Source organism: Coregonus clupeaformis, chromosome 29 (genome assembly GCF_020615455.1).
Source record: "Coregonus clupeaformis isolate EN_2021a chromosome 29, ASM2061545v1, whole genome shotgun sequence".
Classification (NCBI taxonomy): domain Eukaryota; kingdom Metazoa; phylum Chordata; class Actinopteri; order Salmoniformes; family Salmonidae; genus Coregonus; species Coregonus clupeaformis.
The window spans coordinates 8,303,499-8,325,918 of NC_059220.1; the positions used below are offsets into that span (position 1 = coordinate 8,303,499).

General features: G+C 45.8%; 1 protein-coding gene and 1 pseudogene across 17 annotated transcripts in view; both read left to right on the forward strand.

Moving 5' to 3' along the window:
* Window positions 1-17,297, forward strand: part of LOC121544652 (dystrobrevin beta) — a 65,970-nt gene extending 48,673 nt beyond the window's left edge. For 9 of the 17 annotated variants that reach the window (XM_041854666.1, XM_041854672.1, XM_041854675.1 and 6 more), the window contains 6 exons: window positions 4,954-5,050; window positions 7,978-7,998; window positions 11,293-11,452; window positions 13,327-13,416; window positions 13,517-13,816; window positions 14,322-17,297. In XM_041854666.1, the coding sequence (XP_041710600.1) occupies window positions 4,954-5,050; window positions 7,978-7,998; window positions 11,293-11,452; window positions 13,327-13,416; window positions 13,517-13,816; window positions 14,322-14,350 (697 nt within the window). In that variant the 3' untranslated portion in view covers window positions 14,351-17,297. Of the gene's footprint in view, window positions 1-4,953; window positions 5,051-7,977; window positions 7,999-11,292; window positions 11,453-13,326; window positions 13,422-13,516; window positions 13,817-14,035; window positions 14,064-14,321 lie in introns of those variants that run through there. The other 8 variants (XM_041854677.1, XM_041854679.1, XM_041854680.1 and 5 more) reach the window with 5 other exon arrangements.
* LOC121544651 lies at window positions 1,247-4,201 on the forward strand (annotated as a pseudogene).
* Window positions 17,298-22,420: the final 5,123 nt, after the last annotated feature.

Consider the following 22,420-nt stretch of genomic DNA (forward strand, 5'->3'; position numbering starts at 1 on the left):
CACGGCAGGACCTGGTCAATGACCTGAAGAGAGCTGGGACCACAGTCTCAAAGAAAACATTAGTAACACACTACGCCGTCATGGATTAAAATCCTGCAGCGCACGCAAGGTCCCCCTGCTCAAGCCAGCGCATGTTCAGCCCGTCTGAAGTTTGCCAATGACCATCTGGATGATCCAGAGGAGGAATGGGAGAAGGTCATGTGGTCTGATGAGACAAAAATAGAGCTTTTTGTTCTAAACTCCACTCGCTGTGTTTGGAGGAAGAAGAAGGATGAGTACAACCCCAAGAACACCATCCCAACCGTGAAGCATGGAGGTGGAAACATAATTATTTGGGGATGCTTTTCTGCAAAGGGGAAAGGACGACTGCACCGTATTGAGGGGAGGATGGATGGGGCCATGTATCGCGAGATCTTGGCCAACAACCTCCTTCCCTCAGTAAGAGCATGGGTCGTGGCTGGGTCTTCCAGCATGACAACGACCCGAAACACACAGCCAGGGCAACTAAGGAGTGGCTCCGTAAGAAGCATCTCAAGGTCCTGGAGTGGCCTAGCCAGTCTCCAGACCTGAACCCAATAGAACATCTTTGGGAGCTGATAGTCCGTATTGCCCAGCGACAGCCCCGAAACCTGAAGGATCTGGAGAAGGTGTATATGGAGGAGTGGGCCAAAATCCCTGCTGCAGTGTGTGCAAACCTGGTCAAGACCTACAGGAAACGTATCTCTGTAATTGCAAACAAAGGTTTCTGTGCCAAATATTAAGTTCTGCTTTTCTGATGTATCAAATACTTATGTCATGCAATAAAATGCAAATTAATTACTTAAAAATCATGCAATGTGATTTTCTGGATTTTTATTTTAGATTCCGTCTCTCACAGTTGAAGTGTACCTATGATAAAAATTACAGACCTCTACATGCTTTGTAAGTGGGAAAACCTGCAAAATCGGTAGTGTATCAAATACTTGTTCTCCCCACTGTATACACAAAATACCTTACACAGAGAGACCAAAATACCTTACACAGAGAGGATTAAAACCCCCGGAGGAGAAGGGCGAAATTCTCAGCCATCTCGGTCAGATTGAAGAACATACTCTGGGCTTTCTATCGAATTCAGCGAGGAAATAAACGGCGAAGAGCAGGTTGAGTGTCAGGTAACAGTCAAGAGAGTTGAGTCAGAAATTGAGGAAGCCAAGCAGGTCTAGAAAGATGAAGTATTCCTTTCTGGTGCAGGTATTACCAATGGACAGCATCACCTATGCAGGTCTAGAAAGATGAAGTATTCCTTTCTGGTGCAGGTATTACCAAAGGACAGCATCACCTATGAGGGGGAGGAGGTGGTGGCAGACCTGCTCCAGCAAGCAGCAGAGGGGGTAATGGACGAGCAGCCAGCGGGAGAGGCATGTCTAGATCCCCAGCAGCTGGTGGATGGAGTCAATATGGAGATGATGGTAATGGATTCCCTGGACCCGGCCCTGCTGCAGATGAAGACTGAGGTGATGGACGCCCCTGTGGTCACAGCCCACGAGGCCACTGTCACCACTGTGGATGAGACCCAGATCATCACTCTGCAGGTTGTCAATTTGGAGGAGCAGCAGCTTGGAAGCCTTGGGGAGCTACAGCTAGTCCAGGTGCCTGTCTCTGCTGTGCCCGTAACGCAGGCCACTGTAGAGGAGCTACAGGGAACCTTTGTGGACGCCACGGCCATGCCCAAAGATGGAAACCCTATGATCTGCCACACCCTGCCCCTGCCAGAGGGCTTCCAGGTGGTGAAGGTGGGTGCGAATGGTGAGGTGGAGACAGTGGAGCAGGATGAGCTCCAGCACCAGGAGGAGCAGCAGGTCCAGCCTGAGGAGGAGGAGGAGGAGCTGCACTGCGAGCCCCAGACTGAAGACCCACAATGGACCACGGACCCAGACTACCAGCCCCCAGCCAAGAAGACTGCCAAGAAGGCAAAGAAGAGCAAGCTGCGCTACAACACAGAGGGGGACAAAGACAACATGGATGTGTCTGTCTATGACTTTGAGGAGGAGCAGCAGGAGGGGATGCTCTCTGAGGTCAACGCAGAGAAGGTGGTGGGCAACATGAAGCCCCCCAAACCCACCAAGATCAAGAAGAAGGGTGTGAAGAAAACATTCCAGTGTGAGCTGTGTAGCTACACCTGTCCCCGCCGCTCCAACCTGGACCAACACATGAAGAGCCATACGGACGAGAGGCCCCACAAGTGCCATCTGTGTGGAAGGGCCTTCAGGACCGTTACCCTGCTGAGGAACCACCTCAACACACACACAGGTACCAGACCACACAAGTGTCAAGATTGTGACATGGCCTTTGTGACCAGCGGAGAGCTGGTCCGACATCGTCGCTACAAGCACACTCATGAGAAACCCTTCAAGTGCTCCATGTGTGACTATGCCAGTGTGGAGGTGAGCAAGCTGAAGCGGCACATCCGTTCCCACACCGGGGAGCGCCCGTTCCAGTGCAGTCTGTGCAGCTACGCCAGCAGAGACACCTACAAGCTGAAGAGACACATGAGGACACACTCGGGAGAGAAGCCATACGAATGCTACATCTGCCACGCCCGTTTCACCCAGAGTGGAACCATGAAGATGCACATCCTGCAGAAGCACACAGAGAACGTGGCCAAGTTCCACTGCCCCCACTGTGACACGGTTATCGCCCGCAAGAGTGACCTGGGTGTCCATCTGCGTAAGCAGCACTCGTTCATTGAGCAGGGCAGGAAATGCCGTTACTGTGATGCTGTGTTCCACGAGCGCTACGCTCTCATCCAGCACCAGAAGTCCCACAAGAATGAGAAACGCTTCAAGTGTGACCAGTGTGACTACTGCTGCAGACAAGAGCGCCACATGCTGATGCACAGGCGCACGCACACAGGAGAGAAGCCTTACTCCTGTAGCCAGTGCGAGAAGACCTTCCGTCAGAAGCAGCTCCTGGACATGCACTTCCGGCGCTACCATGACCCCAACTTTGTGCCGACTGCCTTTGTGTGCACAAAGTGTGGCAAGACCTTCACCCGCAGGAACACCATGGCCAGACATGCAGAGAACTGTAACGGGGATCCTGGTGAAGGAGAGAATGGAACCCCACCCAAGAGAGGACGAGATGGGAGGAAGAGGAAGATGCGCTCAAGGAAGGACGATGATGACGACGACAGTGAGGACAATGCTGATCCTGAGCTGGATGACATTTACATTACATTTTACATTTACATTTTAGTCATTTAGCAGACGCTCTTATCCAGAGCGACTTACAGTTAGTGAATACATATATATATATATATATATATATATATATATTTTTTTTTTATACTGGCCCCCCGTGGGAATCGAACCCACAACCCTGGCGTTGCAAACGCCATGCTCTATCAATTGAGCTACATCCCTGCCGGCCATTCCCTCCCCTACCCTGGACGACGCTGGGCCAATTGTGCGCCGCCCATGAGTCTCCCGGCTGCGACAGAGCCTGGACATTGATGAAGAGACATTGATGAAGAGGATGAGGAGGCTGAGGCGGAACTGCTGGAGGACGAAGAAGAGGAGGAGGAGGAGATGGAGTTGGAGCAGGCTCCACCCACCAAGCCTATCCCTGCCCCTGTGGAGCCTCCCGTGAAGAGGAAACGCGGTAGACCCCCCAAGAATGCGCCCAAACCCGCCCAAAAAAGGCTACCCCTAAGGGCAAGGCTGCTGCAGCAGCAGCCATCATCCAGGTGGAGGATGAGAATACAGGTGCCATAGAGAACATCATAGTGAAGAATGAGCCAGAGGCTGAGCAGGCTGCCATAGAGGTGGTGGTTGAGCAGTCAGAGGAGGCAGAGGCAGGGGTGGCGCTGCCTGGAGCAGAGGTTGCGTCCAACGGAGATCTCACCCCTGAGATGATCCTCAGCATGATGGACCGGTGATCTAGCCCACACAGACAGCTCTAGGACTTCCCCCTTCTCTCAACCTTTCCCTTCAAGTCCACCCTCTTCATATGATCTGCCATATTACAAACCACTCCGCTTTACTCTTTATTTTCATAATTTGTTTTTAACAAATCTGTGTTTCTTTTCACTCTCAAACCCACATCCTTCCATGCATTCACTGTAACAGTTTAAGTTCCAATTGCTTTGGTCTGGGGCGGCAGGTAGCTTAGTGGGTAAGAGCGTTGTGCCAGTAACCGAAAGGTCGCTGGTTCTAATCCCCGAGCCGACTAGGTGAAAAATCTGTCGATGTGCCCTTAAGCAAGGCACTTAACCCTAATTGCTCCTGTAAGTCGCTCTGGATAAGAGCGTCTGCTAAATGACTAAAATGTAAATGTATATATATATCTTTTTATATATATTTTTTTTATTATTATTATTTTATTATTATTATTATTATTATTATTATTAATGGCCTATAGCTCTGTATTATGGCCTATAGCTCTTTATAATAGCCTATAGCTCTGCATTATGGCCTATAGCTCTGTATAATAGCTCATAGGACTGTGACTATGTAGTGCAGGGGTATGCAATGCTGGTCCTGCATGTTTTTGATTTAACCGACCTGGAAGACCAGGTGTGTTGAATTTAGGCAATCACTGAACTGATCAATTAGCTCAGTTGGTCAGGTGTGATGCCTAGTTGGAACAAAATCCCGCAGTACCTGTGGCACCCCAGGATGTAGTGTAACCAGGCTCAGAGAAGAGACTGTGACTATGTAGTGGTGTGATATTGGGAAAGGGACTGACCAATGTCTTCCATCATCACCACTCAGCGTCTGCAATCTGCACTCAGGGATGCCACCTGACGGAAGACAGTCGGGACTGACCAGTGTTGGAAATCCCAGACCTTGGACGGAACATTGTTAATGTGGGAGGCAACCCGTCTGCCTAGGGAGACTAGCGACTGACAGACTTTCACCTTTCAGGAGGCAATATGGACTAACAACTGTTCTGTTTGTGATTGTGGGCCAACAGGCACAGGAAGGATGAGCTGGAGAGGCGCATGTCGGCCCTACAGGAGAGCAGACGGGAACTGATGGTCCAGCTGGAGGGACTGATGAGGTTACTCAAGGTAGGAGAGGACTCTAACAGTCTAATATCTACTACAGAATATTATATATATTATATACACTATCACTATCTGTTTCTTGTTCGACAGACTTTTATATACTGACGCTGTCATATTTTTACTATGTAGTTGTATGTCAGTATCAACTTCTGTCATTATTACTTTTTATGCCATCTGGTATTCGTTAACATCAACCGTGAATTTGTTTTATATTTTAAACAACCGTTTAGAACGTGTTGGATGCTGCATTGGTTGTAGTTGACGGTTACTGTCCCTCAGGGTCCATTGGTTAACTTGTGTGATGAGGTGGTGTTGAAGGAGTCAGGCGCAGGAGGGTAAATCACAGAATAACAGGCTTTAATCCGCAAAATACAGGTTTACGCAGAAATGCGTCAAACACACTCCAGGGCACAAACAGGCGCACTGGAAAATACAAGGCACGCGGGAAATACTCCCGTCGACACAAAATATACGAGCTCCACCGAGCTTCACTAACCTCCACAATAAACAATCACCCACACAGACAAGGAAGCAGAGGGAACACTTATACAATGACTAATGAGGGAATAAGGACCAGGTGTGTGTGATTGAAGACAAGACAAATGGAGTGATGATAAATGGATCGGCAGTAGCTAGTAAGCCGTTGACGCCGAAACCTGCCCGAACAAGGAGGGGAGGCAGCCTCGTGGGAAATCGTGACAACTTGAAAAGACCTTACACGTATAAACCTGTCTTTCCTGTCCTGATATTGAAGCTTCTGACTCTTAGTCTTTGCCGCTGTTTCTTTCTCTCTCTCTCTCTCTCTCTCTCTCTCTCTCTCTCTCTCTCTCTCTCTCTCTCTCTCTCTCTCTCTCTCTCTCTCTCTCTCTCTCTCTCTCTCTCTCTCTCTCTCTCTCTCTCTCTCTCTCTCTCTCTCTCTCTCTCTCTCTCTCTCTCTCTCTCTCTCTCTCTCTCAAACCTACCATTAAAAATTATAGACTGATCATTTCTTTGTCAGTGGGCAACCTTACAAAATCAGCAGGGGATCAAATACTTTTTTCCCTCACTGTATATCCACAGTAAAACGAGTCCTATATCGACATAACCTGAAAGGCCGCTCAGCAAGGAAGAAGCCACTGCTCCAAAACCGCCATAAAAAAGCCAGACTACGGTTTGCAACTGCACATGGGGACAAAGATCGTACATTTTGGAGAAATGTCCTCTGGTCTGATGAAACAAAAATAGAACTGTTTGGCCATAATGACCATCGTTATGTTTGGAGGAAAAGAACACCATCCCAACCGTGAAGCACAGGGGTGGCAGCATCATACTGTGGGGGTGCTTTGCTGCAGGAGGGACTGGTGCACTTCACAAAATAGATGGCATCGTGAGGAAAGAAAATTATGTGGATATATTGAAGCAACATCTCAAGACATCAGTCAGGAAGTTAAAGCTTGGTCGCAAATGGGTCTTCCAAATGGACTATTACATTTACATTTTAGTCATTTAGCAGACGCTCTTATCCAAAGCGACTTACAGTTAGTGAGTGCATACATATATATTTTTTAATTTTTATTTTTATTTTTTCATACTGGCCCCCCGCGGGAATCGAACCCACAACCCTGGCGTTGCAAACGCCATGCTCTACCAACATCCCTATGAACCCAAGCATACTTCTAAAGTTGTGGCAAAATGGCTTAAGGACAACAAAGTCAAGGTATTGGAGTGGCCATCACAAAGCCCTGACCTCAATCCTATAGAACATTTGTGGGCAGAACTGAAAAAGCGTGTGCGAGCAAGGAGGCCTACAAACCTGACTCAGTTACACCAGCTCTGTCAGGAGGAATGGGCCAAAATTCACCCAACTTATTGTGGGAAGCTTGTGGAAGGCTACCCGAAACGTTTGACCCAAGTTAAACAATTTAAAGGCAATGCTACCAAATACTAATTGAGTGTATGTAAACTTCTGACCCACTGGGAATGTGATGAAAGAAATAAAAGCTGAAAGAAATAATTCTCTCTACTATTATTCTGACATTTCACATTCTTAAAATAAAGTGGTGATCCTAACTGACCTAAGACAGCGAATCTTTACTAGGACTAAATGTCAGGAATTGTGAAAAGCTGAGTTTAAATGTATTTGGCTAAGGTGTATATAAACTTCCGACTTCAACTGTATATGGACGAGCAATGACAGAGCGGCATGGACTAAGATACCGTAGAATATTATAGAGTACAGTACATACATATGAGATGAGTAATGCAAGATATGTAAACATTATTAAAGTGGCTAGTGTTCCATTTCTATTATTAAAGTGGCCAGTGATTTCTAGTCTATGTCTATAGGCAGCAGCCTCTAATGTGCTAGTGATGGCTATTTAACAGTCTGATGGCCTTGAGATGGAAGCTGTTTTTCAGTCTCTCGGTCCCAGCTTTGATGCACCTGTACTGACCTCGCCTTCTGGAGGATAGCGAGGTGAACAGGCAGTGGCTCGGGAGGTTGATGTCCTTGATTATCTTTTTGGCCTTCCTGTGAAGGTGTCCTGGAGGGTGGGTAGTTTTCCCCCGGTAATGCGTTGGGCAGACCGCAGTGTTGTAATGATGTGCAAGTAGTTAAAGTACAAAAAGGAAATAAATAAACATAAATATAGGTTGTATTTACAATGGTGTTTGTTCTTCACTGGTTCTTTCTCTCTCTCTCTCTCTCTCTCTCTCTCTCTCTCTCTCTCTCTCTCTCTCTCTCTCTCTCTCTCTCTCTCTCTCTCTCTCTCTCTCTCTCTCTCTCTCTCTCTCTCTCTCTCTCTCTCTCTCTCTCTCTCTCTCTCTCTCTCTCTCTCTCTCCTCTCTCTCTCTCTCTCTCTACTCATGCTCTCTCTCTCTCTCTCTCTCTCTCTCTCTCTCTCCTCACTACTCATGCTCTCTATCACTGCGTACCATTGGCTGACTGATAGGATGAGGAGCAGAAGCAGGCAGTAAGTGTCTCTATTCAGTTTCCTATACATTAATACACTAATCAAGCAGTAGAGGAGCAGCACCAGACCCAGTCACTCTCTCACCATAATATTACGTGTCACACTACTGTTCACTCTTAATGCATGTTTTGATATGTCTCAGATGGATAGTGTTTAAGGAACTTACAGTAGCAGCGTTTTTTATGGACATGTTATGCACTTGCGCTGGTCGGTTTGAGGCAGCACTGTTTTCCTACAGAGATTTGGCACAGTACTTTTATAGATGGGTTATTTGTCACGCCATGAGAGATCATAAAGTCCTGTTGTAGTTTGCTAGATTATTTGTGTCCATGACGAGTGATAACTCTACCATATATTCCTTTCTTTGCAAACAAACGTCTGAGACCTGTTCCTTTCATCAAAGCTAACAACCTTTCCTCAAATGTGACGACAGTCTGTCTAACCATCTGCTGCCTGTCTCTAAGCCATACAGTGCTGGACCCTCAGGCAGACCTGGGTTCAAACTCTAATCGAAATCTTTCAAATACCTTGAGCGTTTGCTGTAGCCTGCCTGGAGTGCTAGTTAGGCTGGGTTTGACGTTTTGGGACTATCCTATTGGTCCATTAAGCTAAGCAGGCTCAATCAAGCACAGATGCAGTTTTTGAAATTATTCGAATAGTGTTTGAACCCAGGTCTTCCCCTGGGCCCTGCACCAACCCCCCTCCTTACCCCCTTCCCACCCCGTGAGAGACACAGTGCCCCTTTCTACAGACAGAACAGTAAAGTCCCCTCCTTAGTCCCCGCAGGCAGGCAGGCAGGCAGGCAGGCAGGCAGGCAGGCAGGCAGGCTCACACATGGTTCTCATTAGATTTCAGAGCAGTAGACGTGCTGTAATGGACAGGGAGTGTATGTTCAGGTGTGTGTGTGTGTGTGTGTGTGTGTGTGTTAGGCTTGGCCGGTATCCAGATTGTCATACCTTCATACCGACCTTGTGCCATACTGGGATATTCGGTAATACCGGCATTGCACCCATGGGGCGCTATTTTCAAACCCCACTGAGCCTTCGTAATCTGAAGGTTAGCAATGCTAACAAGTACATGTAAGATCCCATACAGAATGCTATCTAAATGCTAACGAGCGCATTGTGAACATTAGGTCTCTGACCTAAAGTATTTGCAGGACAGATATCCCAACTCAAAAACGCGACTCACAGTTTGCTACACGCACAAAACAAATATTAGACAGCAAGGCTCTTGTCCAGGAGGGGATTCTCTGCTGTTACCAAGCGAAACTTGATTTTGGAAGAAACTAACTACATAGTTATATAACTAACTAGCTACTAAATTAGCAAACCAAATGCACAACTGCAGATCATTTAGCACATTTTAGACAGTTAACTTAATAGTTAAATTGGAGAAGGTCTCCAGGGATGGTCTGGAGGAGGGGATGGGGTCGAGCGGGCAGGTTGTCGGGCGGCCAGACCTCACTAGTCACAGGATTTTATCTGGAGAGAGAGGGGAGAAAGAGGTCAAGGTGTAGGGTAGTTCTGTGTGCGTGAGACCAGTGAATGAGGAGCGGATGTCGTCAACCTTCTTTTGAAAGTCGTCCGCAGAGAGGGTGGGGGTGGAGGATTAAGGAGGGAGGAGAAGGTAGAAAATAGTTTCCTAGGGTTAGAGGCAGAAGCTTTACATGTAAAGTGATAGAAAGTGGCATTAGCAGCGGATACAGAGGAAGAGGAGGTAGAGAGGAGGGAGGGAAAGGATGATAGATCCTCCAGAAGTTTAGTTTTCCTCAATTTTCGCTCAGCTGCCCTCAGCCCTGTTCTGTCACTCAGCTGCCCTCAGCCCTGTTCTGTCACTCAGCTGCCCTCAGCCCTGTTCTGTCACTCAGCTGCCCTCAGCCCTGTTCTGTCACTCAGCTGCCCTCAGCCCTGTTCTGTCACTCAGCTGCCCTCAGCCCTGTTCTGTAAGCTCGCAATGAGTCACTTAGCCACGGAGGAGGAGGGGAGGGGAGAGCCGAGCCGGCCCGGGAGGAAAGGGGGTAGTGCGAGTCATAGGATGCGGAAAGGTAGGAGAGTAGGGTCGAAGAGGCATAATCAGGACACAGGAGAGAGATATGATAGGATAGAAGAGGAAAGAGTAGTGGGAGAGAGAGAGAGCGAAGATTGTGACGGCGCATGACCATCTGCGTAGGGGATGAAAGGGTTGGAGGAAAGAGAGACAGAAAAGGAAACAAAATAGTGATCCTAGACCTGGAGGGGGGTTGCAGTGAAATTAGTAGGTGGACAGCCTCTAGTAAAGATGAGGTCAAGCGTATTGCCTGCCTTGTGAGTTGGAGGGGATTGGGAAAGGGTGAGGTCAAAAGAGGCAAGGAGGGGAAAGAGGGAGTTGCAAAAAAATGAATTGACGCCTCCCGAGTGGCGCAGCGGTCTAAGGCACTGCATCACAGTGCTAGAGGCGTCACTACAGATCCAGGTTCGATCCAGGGCTGTGACGCAGCCGGCCGCGACCGGGAGACCCATTTGGCCCAGCGTCGTCCGGGTTAGGGGAGGGTTTGGCCGGCTGGGATGTCCTTGTCCCATCGCGCTCTAGCGACTCCTTGTGGCGGCCGGGCGCATGTACACTGACTTCAGTCGCCAGCTGTACAGTGTTTACTCCGACAAATTTGTGCGGCTGACTTCCGGGTTAAGTGAGCAGTGTCTCAAGAAGCAGTGCGGCTTGGCGGGGTAGTGTTTCGGAGGACGCATGGCTCTCGACCTAAACTATGGTAATACTGGTATGTTTCTATAGTATGTTTCCTAACCTATGGTAATACTGGTATGTTTCCCTCCCGAGTGGCGCAGTGGTCTAAGGCACTGCATCGCAGTGCTAGCTGTGCCACTAGAGATCCTGGTTCGAATCCAGGCTCTGTCGTGGCCGCGACCGGGAGACCCATGGGGACCCATGGGGCGGCGCACAATTGGCCCAGCGTCGTCCAGGGTAGGGGAGGGAATGGCTGGCAGGGATGTAGCGCAATTGGTAGAGCATGGTGTTTGCAACGCCAGGGTTGTGGGTTCGATTCCCACGGGGGGCCAGTATGAAAAAAATCAAAAATAATAATAATGTATGCACTCTGGATAAGAGCGTTTGCTAAATGACTAAAATGTAAATGTAAAAATGTTTCTATAGTATGTTTCCTAACCGTTGGTAATACTGGTATGTTTCTATAGTATGTTTCCTAACCGTTGGTAATACTGGTATGTTTCTATAGTATGTTTCCTAACCGTTGGTGATGTTGGTATGTTATGTTTCCTAACCGGTATGTTATGTTATCAGGCCCAGACAGGAGGCTCGACCCACTCCTCCCCCAGCCACGGGGCAGGCTGCTCCATGCCCATGCCCATCCGCTCCACCTCAGCTGGGTCCACCCCCACCCACACACCCCAGGACTGCCTGGCCGGGGTGGGGGGCGACGTGCTGGAGGCCTTCGCTCAGGGTGAGTCCTGGACCTCAGCCCAGCGGGAAAAACAGGGCAAAACTGGTTGAAAGGACATCCGTTTCTGGTTGAATAGGCGTCAAGATGTCATTTCAACCTGCTTTTTCCACTGGGCTATGTCCTCCTGTAGATCCAATGTGGCCCAGTGCATATCTGTTGTTAGTTATCCATTTTCGGGCCTTGTTTGAGTCAAGGACAACACAACATTTTGAGCTGTGCCAAATTCGATTAAAGTACATTTCAACCATGTTGAAAAATAGTAGCCACTAAATGCCATGTACAGTGCATTCGGAAAGTATTCAGACCCCTTGACTTTTTCCGCATTTTGTTACGTTAGTCTTATTCTAAAATGGATTAAATTGTTTTTTCCCCTCATCAATCTACAAAAAAATACCCTATAATGACAAAGCAAAAATAGGTTTTTAGAAATGTTTGCAAATGTATAAAAATATATCACATTTACATAAATATTCAGACCCTTTACTCAGTACTTTGTTGAAGCACATTTGGCAGCGATTACAGCCTTGAGTCTTCTTGAGTATGATGCTACAAGCTTGGCACACCTGTATTTGGGGAGTTTCTCCCATTCTTCTCTGCAGATCCTCTCAAGCTCTGTCAGGTTGGATGGGGAGCGTTGCTGCACAGCTATTTTCAGGTCTCTCCAGAGATGTTCGATTGGGTTCAAGTCCAGGCTCTGGCTAGGCCACTCAAGGACATTCAGAGACTTGTCCCGAAGCCACTCCTGCGTTGTCTTGGCTGTGTGCTTAGGGTCGTTGTCCTGTTGGAAGGTGAACCTTCACCCCAGTTTGAGGTCCTGAGCGCTCTGGAGCAGGTTTTCATCAAGGATCTCTCTGTACTTTGCTCCGTTCATCTTTCCCTCGATCCTGGCTAGTCTCCCAGTCTCTGCCACTGAAAAACATCCCCACAGCATGATGCTGCCACCACCATGCTTCACCATAGGGATGGTGCCAGGTTTCCTCCAGACGTGACGCTTGGCATTCAGGCCAAAGAGTTCAATCTTGGTTTCATCAGACCAGAGAATCTTGTTTCTCATGGTCTGAGAATCCTTTGGGTGCCTTTTGGCAAAATTCAAGCGGGCTGTCATGTGGCTTCCATCTGGCCACTCTACCATAAAGGCCTGATGGGTGGAGTGCTGCAGAGTTGGTTGTCCTTCTGGAAGGTTCTCCCATCTCCACAGAGGAACTCAGGAGCTCTGTCAGAGTGACCATCAGGTTCTTGGTCACCTCCCTGACCAAGGCCCTTCTCCCCCGATTGCTCAGTTCTAGGAAGAGTCTTGGTGGTTCCAAACTTCTTCTATTTAAGAATGATGGAGGCCACTGTGTTCTTGGGGACCTTCAATGCTGCAGAAATGTTTTGCTACCCTTCCCCAGATCTGTGCCTCAACACAATCCTGTCTCGGAGCTCTACGGACAATTCCTTCGACCTCATGGCTTGGTTTTTCCTCTGACATGCACTGTCAACTATGGGAACTTATATAGACAGGTGTGTGCCTTTCCAAATCATGTCCAATCAATATAATTTACCACAGGTGGACTCCAATCAAGTTGTAGAAACATCTCAAGGATGATCAATGGAAACAGGATGCACCTGAGCTCAATTTAGAGTCATAGCAAAGGGTCTGAATACTTATGTAAATAAGGTATTTCAGTTTTTTTATTTTTAATACATTTGCAAAAATGTATGCTAACCTGTCTTCACTTTGTCATTATGGGGTATTGTGTGTAGATTGATGAGGGGGGGGACAATTTAATCCACTTTAGAATAAGGCTGTAACGTAAAAGGGAAGGGGTCTGAATACTTTCCGAATGCACTGTAAGTCACTATTATCATTGACTGTGTCCTCTGTCTTTTAGGTGTACCTAGAAATCTTCGTAATGATCTGTTGGTCGCTGCAGATTCAATCACAAACACCATGTCATCACTCGTCAAAGAGCTCCACTCAGGTTAGTTGAAAGGCACATGACTGCTATGTTGCCTGTGATTGGTTGATAACTCTGGGACTGAAGTTATAATCTCAGAATTCTTTGGATTTCTTTAATAAAGTAGATGATGCTGCAGAGGAAGAGGACAACCACATGAGGAACGGAGGACTAAGGGACAGGGCAGAGGAAGAGGACAACCACATGAGGAACGGAGGACTAAGGGACAGGGCAGAGGAAGAGGACAACCACATGAGGAACGGAGGACTAAGGGACAGGGCAGAGGAAGAGGACAACCACATGAGGAACGGAGGACTAAGGGACAGGGCAGAGGAAGAGGACAACCACATGAGGAACGGAGGACTAAGGGACAGGGCAGAGGAAGAGGACAACCATATGAGGAACGGAGGACTAAGGGACAGAGGTGAGGAAGTCTTGGCTCACAATTGTCTTATTAATATTGCTTATTTCATGTATCGAGCTGTTTGAGATTTTGATTAGTAATTTCTTTGAAACAACATTCTAGAATTCTAATTGTTATTCTCCATTCCAAAGGGAAGCAGGACATTTATTTTTGGTGATCATATATATTAGACTTTTATGTTACTGCAAATAACGGATCATTTTTCACTTTGTTTTCCAGCCGATGCAGAATGAAAAGAATGGTAGAAGTATGAATATTCCTATAGTTTTGGTATTGTCCGTTTGATCCCTTTCACATAGTCATTCATGAGTAATTCACAATGTAATTCAACAAATCTGTCAATGACCTATAAACAAAACAGAAATCACTGGATCTTTTTCAGTCCCACTTGTTCGTCGAAATCCAAAATCCTTCCTCAGTGAATAGTTATCTTTATAGTTACGTTGTGCCCCAATCTAAAACCTCTCCTTCTTCCATGTCTGTCTGTCTGTCTGTCTGTCTTCAGGCACAGGGAGAGCTCTAAAGCATCATTGAGGGAACAACAACCTCCCCAAACACCACTCCATTTATCTAGACGGGATGTCAGACTGGAGAAGAAGAATGAGAATCAGCCACACCGACCAAACCCTTCTATCAGGCATTACCACGTAGAGTAATGCATGATGTTATCAAACAGGATTTCACTGTGAACTCTTATTAAACATGTTTGTTAATCCACTAACTAGTCACTCAGTAGTGACAGGATTTATTGTCCACGTAAAGCAAAGAGAGGGAGAGCAACTCAGGACATTAGTTTAAATTAATATTATTATTATTGTGATCTTTCGTTCAAAAATGTTGAGTTACAACATATTCACCTATACACCTGTACGTAGGTGACGCCAGGAGGTAGATACATAAAAGTTGTGCACAGATAAGAGTTGCTTTGATGGCGTTGTTTAGTTAAAAGAAATTAGGACTGGAACATGTTAATAGATAGGAGCTCAGGGACTGTAGAGGTAGATGGAATGCAGTAGTGACTGGCTCAGTCTCAAATGGCACCCTATTCCCAACATAGTGCACTACTTTTGACCAGAGCCCATCAGCCCAATGGGTCAAAAATAGTGCACTATACAGCCAATAGGGTGCCATTTGGGTACATCCTCAAAATGTGTGGTCAACTAATAGGCCCTAATGGGCTCCAGACCTGCTTGTGTAGGGGTCAGAGGCTGTGTAATCATTAGAGAGTCTGGAGGGAGCAGACAGCAACCCTGTGTCTCAATAATCTGGCCTTTCTCCTGCATTTTAAAACATTGGGTTGGTCTGAGCATGTTCTAGACTGCCATATTTCCTATACCAGTCCTTTCCTTTTTAATTCATCAAGTGAATAAGTGCACTTCGGGAGAAAGCACAGATTATTAGGAGACAGGGCAAGAGGGGTTAACCAGACAGCAAGTCTGGTGTTGGTTTAGAATATGGAATGGTTTAGAGGAGAGAACAGAGGGGAGTGGACTGGAGAAGGATACTGATTCAGTTGAATCAGGAGGATATCAGATCCAATAAAACACTCTCGTCTTCTGATAGATGGACATTTCTGTTGTTCAGGGTTTGCATTTATCTCTGAAATTAAGCACTGAAATGAATAACTAGTTAATAAATGTTTGGTTTAGCAATGTGACACGATAAACGGGCAGACAGCGAAGAGTAGAGTTTGGTTTGGTTCACGTTATTACATGATAACATGTTAATAACATGTTTATGATAACTTGGAAACACTGGTTAAGCAATGAACTGTACTGAAGTTGTACTTGAGAAACATTTGGCATTGAGGTAATGTGTACAGAACAGTCGGCTATCCTATAAACTAAGTACAAGGCCTTATCAACCTATTACACTGTGTTGAGTAATAGGAGAACAATGAAGTTGCTCCTTCGTATCCATTGTCCTAAATGTGATGTTTTTATTTTGTTACTTTTTTTACACGATCTTATCATTCTGGGTGTTATTTTAGTTTGCTAGTGAAATTAAATCGTTGATAATGATTTATCGAAACGTCGCATTCAAGTGAGCATTTGTCTTGAACATCAGTTTGTTGCCTAAATGAAGAAGAAGAAGAAGAAGAAGAAGAGTATATTATATGAAGCGGTGACCAAGATAACGTACGACACCACACTGTAAAACCTAAAACTAGAAGTTGTAACGAATACCCATTTTGTCTTCTATACTGAGGGTTTGACACTTTCTTTCTTCCGTACAACAACGTATATTCAAGATCTAAAGGAAATTGAAGTGCTGAGATAAAACCTTTTGAAAAGTGAGTTATTGTTTTCCCTCTTCACACCGCTCATAGATAGGAATGCAATGTTATGATTTGAGTTTGTGCCTACTGCCTAGATGTTTTTTATAAAGTGCTATATAAAGTAAAACCCATTCATGCAGATATAAGAATATCAATCAGCCTTTTAAGTAGGAGATTTAGTCTGTCTGTGACCTTATTGAAAAATATGATGTATGTATTGTTGTTCAGGAGGGATAGTAGTAGACTTGTTCAGCCTTTACATTTGTGCCAAAATGTTTGCAGACGTTGTGTGTCATCATACAGATATATCTACATTCTATATGTTGATGTCCATACTTTATCATGATATAATCGGGACCATACATTTACTTGGTCTTCCTTCAAATGTAGAACCTCCAACAGTTCTAGAGCTACAAACTGTTCTAGAGCTAACAACAGTTCTAGAGCTACAAACTGTTCTAGAGCTAACAACAGTTCTAGAGCTACAAACTGTTCTAGAGCTAACAACAGTTCTAGAGCTACAAACTGTTCTAGAGCTAACAACAGTTCTAGAGCTACAAACTGTTCTAGAGCTAACAACAGTTCTAGAGCTACAAACTGTTCTAGAGCTAACAACAGTTCTAGAGCTACAAACTGTTCTAGAGCTAACAACAGTTCTAGAGCTACAAACTGTTCTAGAGCTAACAACAGTTCTAGAGCTACAAACTGTTCTAGAGCTAACAACAGTTCTAGAGCTACAAACTGTTTCTAGAGCTAACAACAGTTCTAGAGCTACAAACTGTTCTAGAGCTAACAACAGTTCTAGAGCTACAAACTGTTCTAGAGCTTCCAACAGTTCTAGAGCTACAAACTGTTCTAGAGCTAACAACAGTTCTAGAGCTACAAACTGTTCTAGAGCTAACAACAGTTCTAGAGCTACCAACCATTCTAGAATGATCTCCTTCTAGCCAACAGATGTGATAGAAATGTACATACTGCACTTTGTGATCATTTTATTGTTTGCAGAGAGAAAATGTGTAAAATGACAAACCACAAGCTTCCCGAAATGTTAAATATTTCTCTGTGTTATATACTGTTATGCTTCTGGTATTCATTTGTTTCTCCTGTTAATTTTAAAAACATGGTTTTATGTCACATGACCACTGTCTTTTGTAAAATAAAATGAATCAATTGTGAAATATATTAAAATATTTAAAAGCTTGATATGCTTTGTGATGTGATGCCTTTTTTCAGAACAGTATTTAGCCTACTGGTTGTTACCGTTTGAACTTCAGAAAGTGCCTTCAGAAAGTTTTCATACCCCTTGCCTTATTCTACCTTTGGCGGCGATTACAGCTTTGAGTTGTCTTGGGTATGTCTGTATCAGCTTTGCACATCTGGATTTTGGGTTTTTCTTTCCATTTTTACTTGCATATTTTCTCAAGCTTTGTTAAGTTAGACGGGGAGCGGCGGTGAACAGCAATCTTCAAGTCTTTCCAAAGATTTTCAATGGGATTCAGGTCTGGGCTTTGGCTGGGCCACTCAAGGACTTTCACATTCTTGTTCTGAAGCCATTCCAGTGTTGCTTTGGCTGTATGCTTGGGGTCATTGTCCTGTTGGAACGTAAATCTTCGCCCCCAGTCTAAGGTTGTTTGCACTCTGAAGCAGGTTCTCATCAACGATTTGCCTGTATTTGGCTCCATTCATTGTTCCCGCTATCCTTACCAGTCTCCCAGTCCCTGCCGCTGAAAAGCATCCCCATAGCATGATGCTATGTTAGACGGGTGATGAGCTGTGGCTGGTTTTCTCTAGACATAGCGCTTTGCATTCAGGCCAGAGAGTAAAATGTTTGTCTCATCAGACCACAGAATCTTTTGCCTTATGATCTTTCAACACTAGAAATTGTTTTATACCCTTCCCCATATATATGACTCATCACAATTCTAGCTCGGATATCTACGGACAGTTCGTTGGATTTCATGGTATAGTTTCTGCTCTGACTTGCACTGTCAACTGTGGGACCTTATATAGACAGGTGTGTTTCTTTCTAAAACATGTTCAAACAATTGAATTGGCCACAGGTGGACTCCAATCAAGTTGTAGTGACATCTCAAGGATGATCAAAGGAGTATGAAAATGTATGCACTCACTACTGTAAGTTACTCTTCATAAGAGTGTCTGCTAAATTATTCAAATGTAAATTAAATTGGATGCACCTGAGCTCAATTTGGAGTGTCATAGCAAAGGAGTGTGAATATTTCTGTAAATGAAATATTTCTGTATTTTATTTTCAATACATTAGCAAACATTTCTAAAAATATGTTTTTACTTTGTCATTATGGGGTATTGTGTCTAGATGGTTGAGAAAAAAAATCTATTTTATCAATTTTGAATTCAGGCTGTAACAACAAAATATAGAATTAGTCAAGGGGTATGAATACTTTCCGAAGGCACTGCATGTACTGCACTGTAGAATATGGGCTTGAAAATATTTGACTGTCATAACTGTTTTTCAAGTAATTGAGAGGTAATTTTTCCTGGGAAACAACTCCCTCCTATCGGATAAGATTGCCATTGGCCCGCGTGGAGTAATATATCCTCTAGGATGTCCAATCACATCTCCTGATGATTGCGTAACTGTAATCATACCTACGGCCCTGTGTTTTGGACTATCATGTCACATGACCTAGATTCTAACGTCTTTTAAAGCCTTATCCAGAAATGAGAATTACACCAAAATGAAAGCAATTGTCTGAGTGGTGCTGGACCGTCTGACATGAAAAGAAAAGGGGACATTTTCATAAAGCTTTATATAAAGGTTAAAATCCAGGTCGTGTGAAATGATTGTCCAAAACACAGGGCTCTAATCATAACAGACATAGAATACGTTTGTGTGCGTATGTGCATTGTCTGTCCATCCGTCCGTCCGTCTGTCTGTCTTTCTGTGTGGGGGTCAGTGAGAGCAGCCCCAGACACAGCTCCTGCTCTCCTCTCCTCTCCTCTCCCCTCCCCTCCCCTCCTCTACTCTCCTCTCCCTCTGCGATGGGTTGTGTCATCATGCTTCTGTCCTTGACTGAACCAGACCACGCGAGAGGGACCGAGAGATTCAGCTCTACACTACAGACAAGAGAGGGACAGAGAGATTCAGCTCTACTCTACAGACAAGAGAGGGACCGAGAGATTCAGCTCTACTCTACAGACAAGAGAGGGACCGAGAGATTCAGCTCTACTCTACAGACGAGAGCGAGACCTGTCTCTCAAGAGAAAACAGGCTATGTGCACACTGCCCACAAAATTAGGTAGAAACTGAGCAGCACTTCCTAACCTCCTGTCAAATGTATGACCATATTGGAGACACATATTTCCCTCAGATTCCCTCACAAAGAACTAAAACAAAAAATCAAATTTTGATAAACTCATATCTATTGGGTGAAATACCACAGTGTGCCACCACAGCAGCAAGATTTGTGACCTGTTGCCACAAGAAAAGGCAACAAGCGAAGAACAAACACCATTGTAAATACAACCCATATTTGTTTATGTATTTTCCCTTTTGTACTTTAACTATTTGCACATCGTTACAACACTGTATATAGACATAATATGACATTTGAAATGTCTCAATTCCTTTGAAACCTGTGTGAGTGTAATGTTTACTGTTCATTTTTGATTGTTTATTTCACTTTTGTTTATTATCTATTTCGCTTGCTTTGGCAATGTTAACATACGTTTCCCATGCTAATAAAGCCCTTTGAATTGACAGAGAGATTCAGTCTGCTCTACAGACGTGTGGTGTCATGTGATGTGAGGAGCTCCTGGCTCCAGTCATGCTTCAGGCTCACTGAACCACATCAGCCTGCCCCCCCCCCCTCTTCTCTCGCTTTACCTCTCTCCCTCTCTCGTCCTCTCACTCTCTCTGCCTCTCTCTCTCCGTCCCCACTCTCTCACTTCTCTGTCTCTCACATCTCCCTCCCTCCCTCTCTCACTCTCTCTCTGGATCTCCCTCCCCTCCCTCCCCTCTCTCCCCTCCCTCCCTCTCCCTGTCTCCCTCCCCCCTCTCTCCGCCTCCCCTCCCTCTCTCCCTCCCTCCCTCCCTCTCCCCCCCTCTCCCTCTCCCTGTCTCCCTCCCCCTCTCTGCCTCCCCCTCCCTCTCCTTCCCTCTCCCTCCCTCCCCTCTCTCCCCCTCCACCTCCCTCCCTCTCCCTGTCTCCCTCCCCCCTCTCTCCGCCTCCCTCCCTCTCCTTCCCTCTCCCTCTCTCCCCCTTCCCCCTCCCCTCCCTCCCTCCTCTCTCCTAAATATCTGTAGCCTGTCTGATCCCCAGGGTTTTGTTCTGTTTGTGCTTGTAAGAGCCTCTGGAGCCTCTGGCACTATACGTCTGACAATGACCTATTGACATCCTCTGAAGCAACAGACAGGATGTACACTTTATAAACAGCAGTATGTGGACACTGCTTCAAATTAGTGGATTCTATTTCAGCCACACCCGTTGCTGACAGGTGTATAAAATCGAACACACAGCCATGCAATCTCCACAGACAAACATTGGCAATAAAATGGCCTTACTGAAGAGCTCAGTGACTTTCAACGTGGCACCGTCATAGGATGCCACCTTTCCAACAAGTCAGTTCGTCAAATTTCTGCCCTGCTAGAGCTGCCCCGGTCAACTGTAAGTGCTGTTATTGTCAAGTGGAAACGCAGAGTGCTGAAGCGCGTAGCGTCTAAAAATCGTCTGTCCTCGGTTGCAACACTCACTACTGAGTTCCAAACTGCCTCTGGAAGCAACGTCAGCACAAGAACTGTTCATCGGGAGCTTCATGAAATGGGTTTCCATGGCCGAGCAGCTGCACACAAGCCTAAGATCACCATGCGCAATGCCAAGCGTCGGCTGGAGTTGTGTAAAGCTCGTCACCATTGGACTCTGGAGCTGTGGAAATGCGTTTTCTGGAGTTACGAATCACGCGTCACCATCTGGCAGTCCGACGGACGAATCTGGGTTTGGCGATGCCAGGAGAACGCTGCCTGCCCGAATGCATAGTGCCAACTTTAAAGTTTGGTGGAGGAGGAATAATGTTCTGGGGCTGTTTTTCATGGTTCCAGTGAAGGGAAATCTTAACGCTCCAGCATACAATTACATTCTAGACGATTCTGTGCTTCCAACTTTGTGGCAGCAGTGTCACGCCCTGGCTCAGGGGACTCTTATATGTTGAGCCAGGGTGTGGATTTTCTATGTTTTGTTTTCTATGTTTTTGGTTCTAGATCGTGTTGATCTATGTTGGCCAGGGTGGTTCCCAATCAGAGACAGCTGTAGCTCGTTGTCTCTGATTGGGGACCATACTTAGGCAGCCTGTTTTCACTAGTTTATTGTGGGATCTTGTTCCGTAAGGTTTTGTGTATAACCTAGGAATTCACGTATCGTTTGGTTTATTGTTTTGGTTCGTGTGCAGTACGGTAAATAAAGTATGTACGCTTATCACACTGCGCCTTGGTCCGCTTCATCTGTCGACGAACGTGACAAGCAGTTTGGGGAAGGCCCTTTCTTGTTTCAGCATGACAATGCCCCTGTGCACAAAGCGAGGTTCATCCAGAAATGGTTTGTCGAGATCGGTGTGGAAGAACTTGACTGGCCTGCACAGAGCCCTGACCTCAACCCATTCGAACACCTTTGGGATGAATTGGAATGCCGACTGCAAGCCAGGCCTAATCGCCCAACATCAGTGCCCGACCTCACAAATGCGCTTGTGGCTGAATGGAAGCAAGTCCCTGCAGCAATGTTCCAACATCTAGCGGAAAGCCTTCCCAGAAGAGTGGAGGCTGTTATAGCAGCAAAAGGGGGACCAACTCCGTATTAATGCCCATGATTTTGGAATGAGATGTTCGACGAGCAGGTGTCCACATACTTTTAGTCATTATAATGTAATCACTATAAACACAATGCAGACTGCAGGCCTATTTATTAGCTATTGGGTTTGATTTATTCTTGTTAATATTGTTTTATTTCTCTCTTATATGTTTATGTTATGTTCATGTTTATGGCCAGAGGTTTGACCCTTGGCCTAGAGCCACCAGTGTGAAATAGGCCTGTGGCCTAAATGCCTTGTGTTTAGGCCTGTCTGGTGGCTACTTGTAGGCCTATTGCCGGCTATGTGGACTGATGCATGCTATTTTCAACACAGAATTTGACAATTATTTGAGTTTAACCGGATTTTGAAACAACAATTAAATATATTGTGTATTTAATTCTGGCATAATGGCAGTGAAGCAGCAGCCGTTACCCCACTACCTTTAGGACCTAGTGGAGACACTATCCGTCCGCTGGCCTCTGCAGTGTGAGCCGAGCATCTGGCGG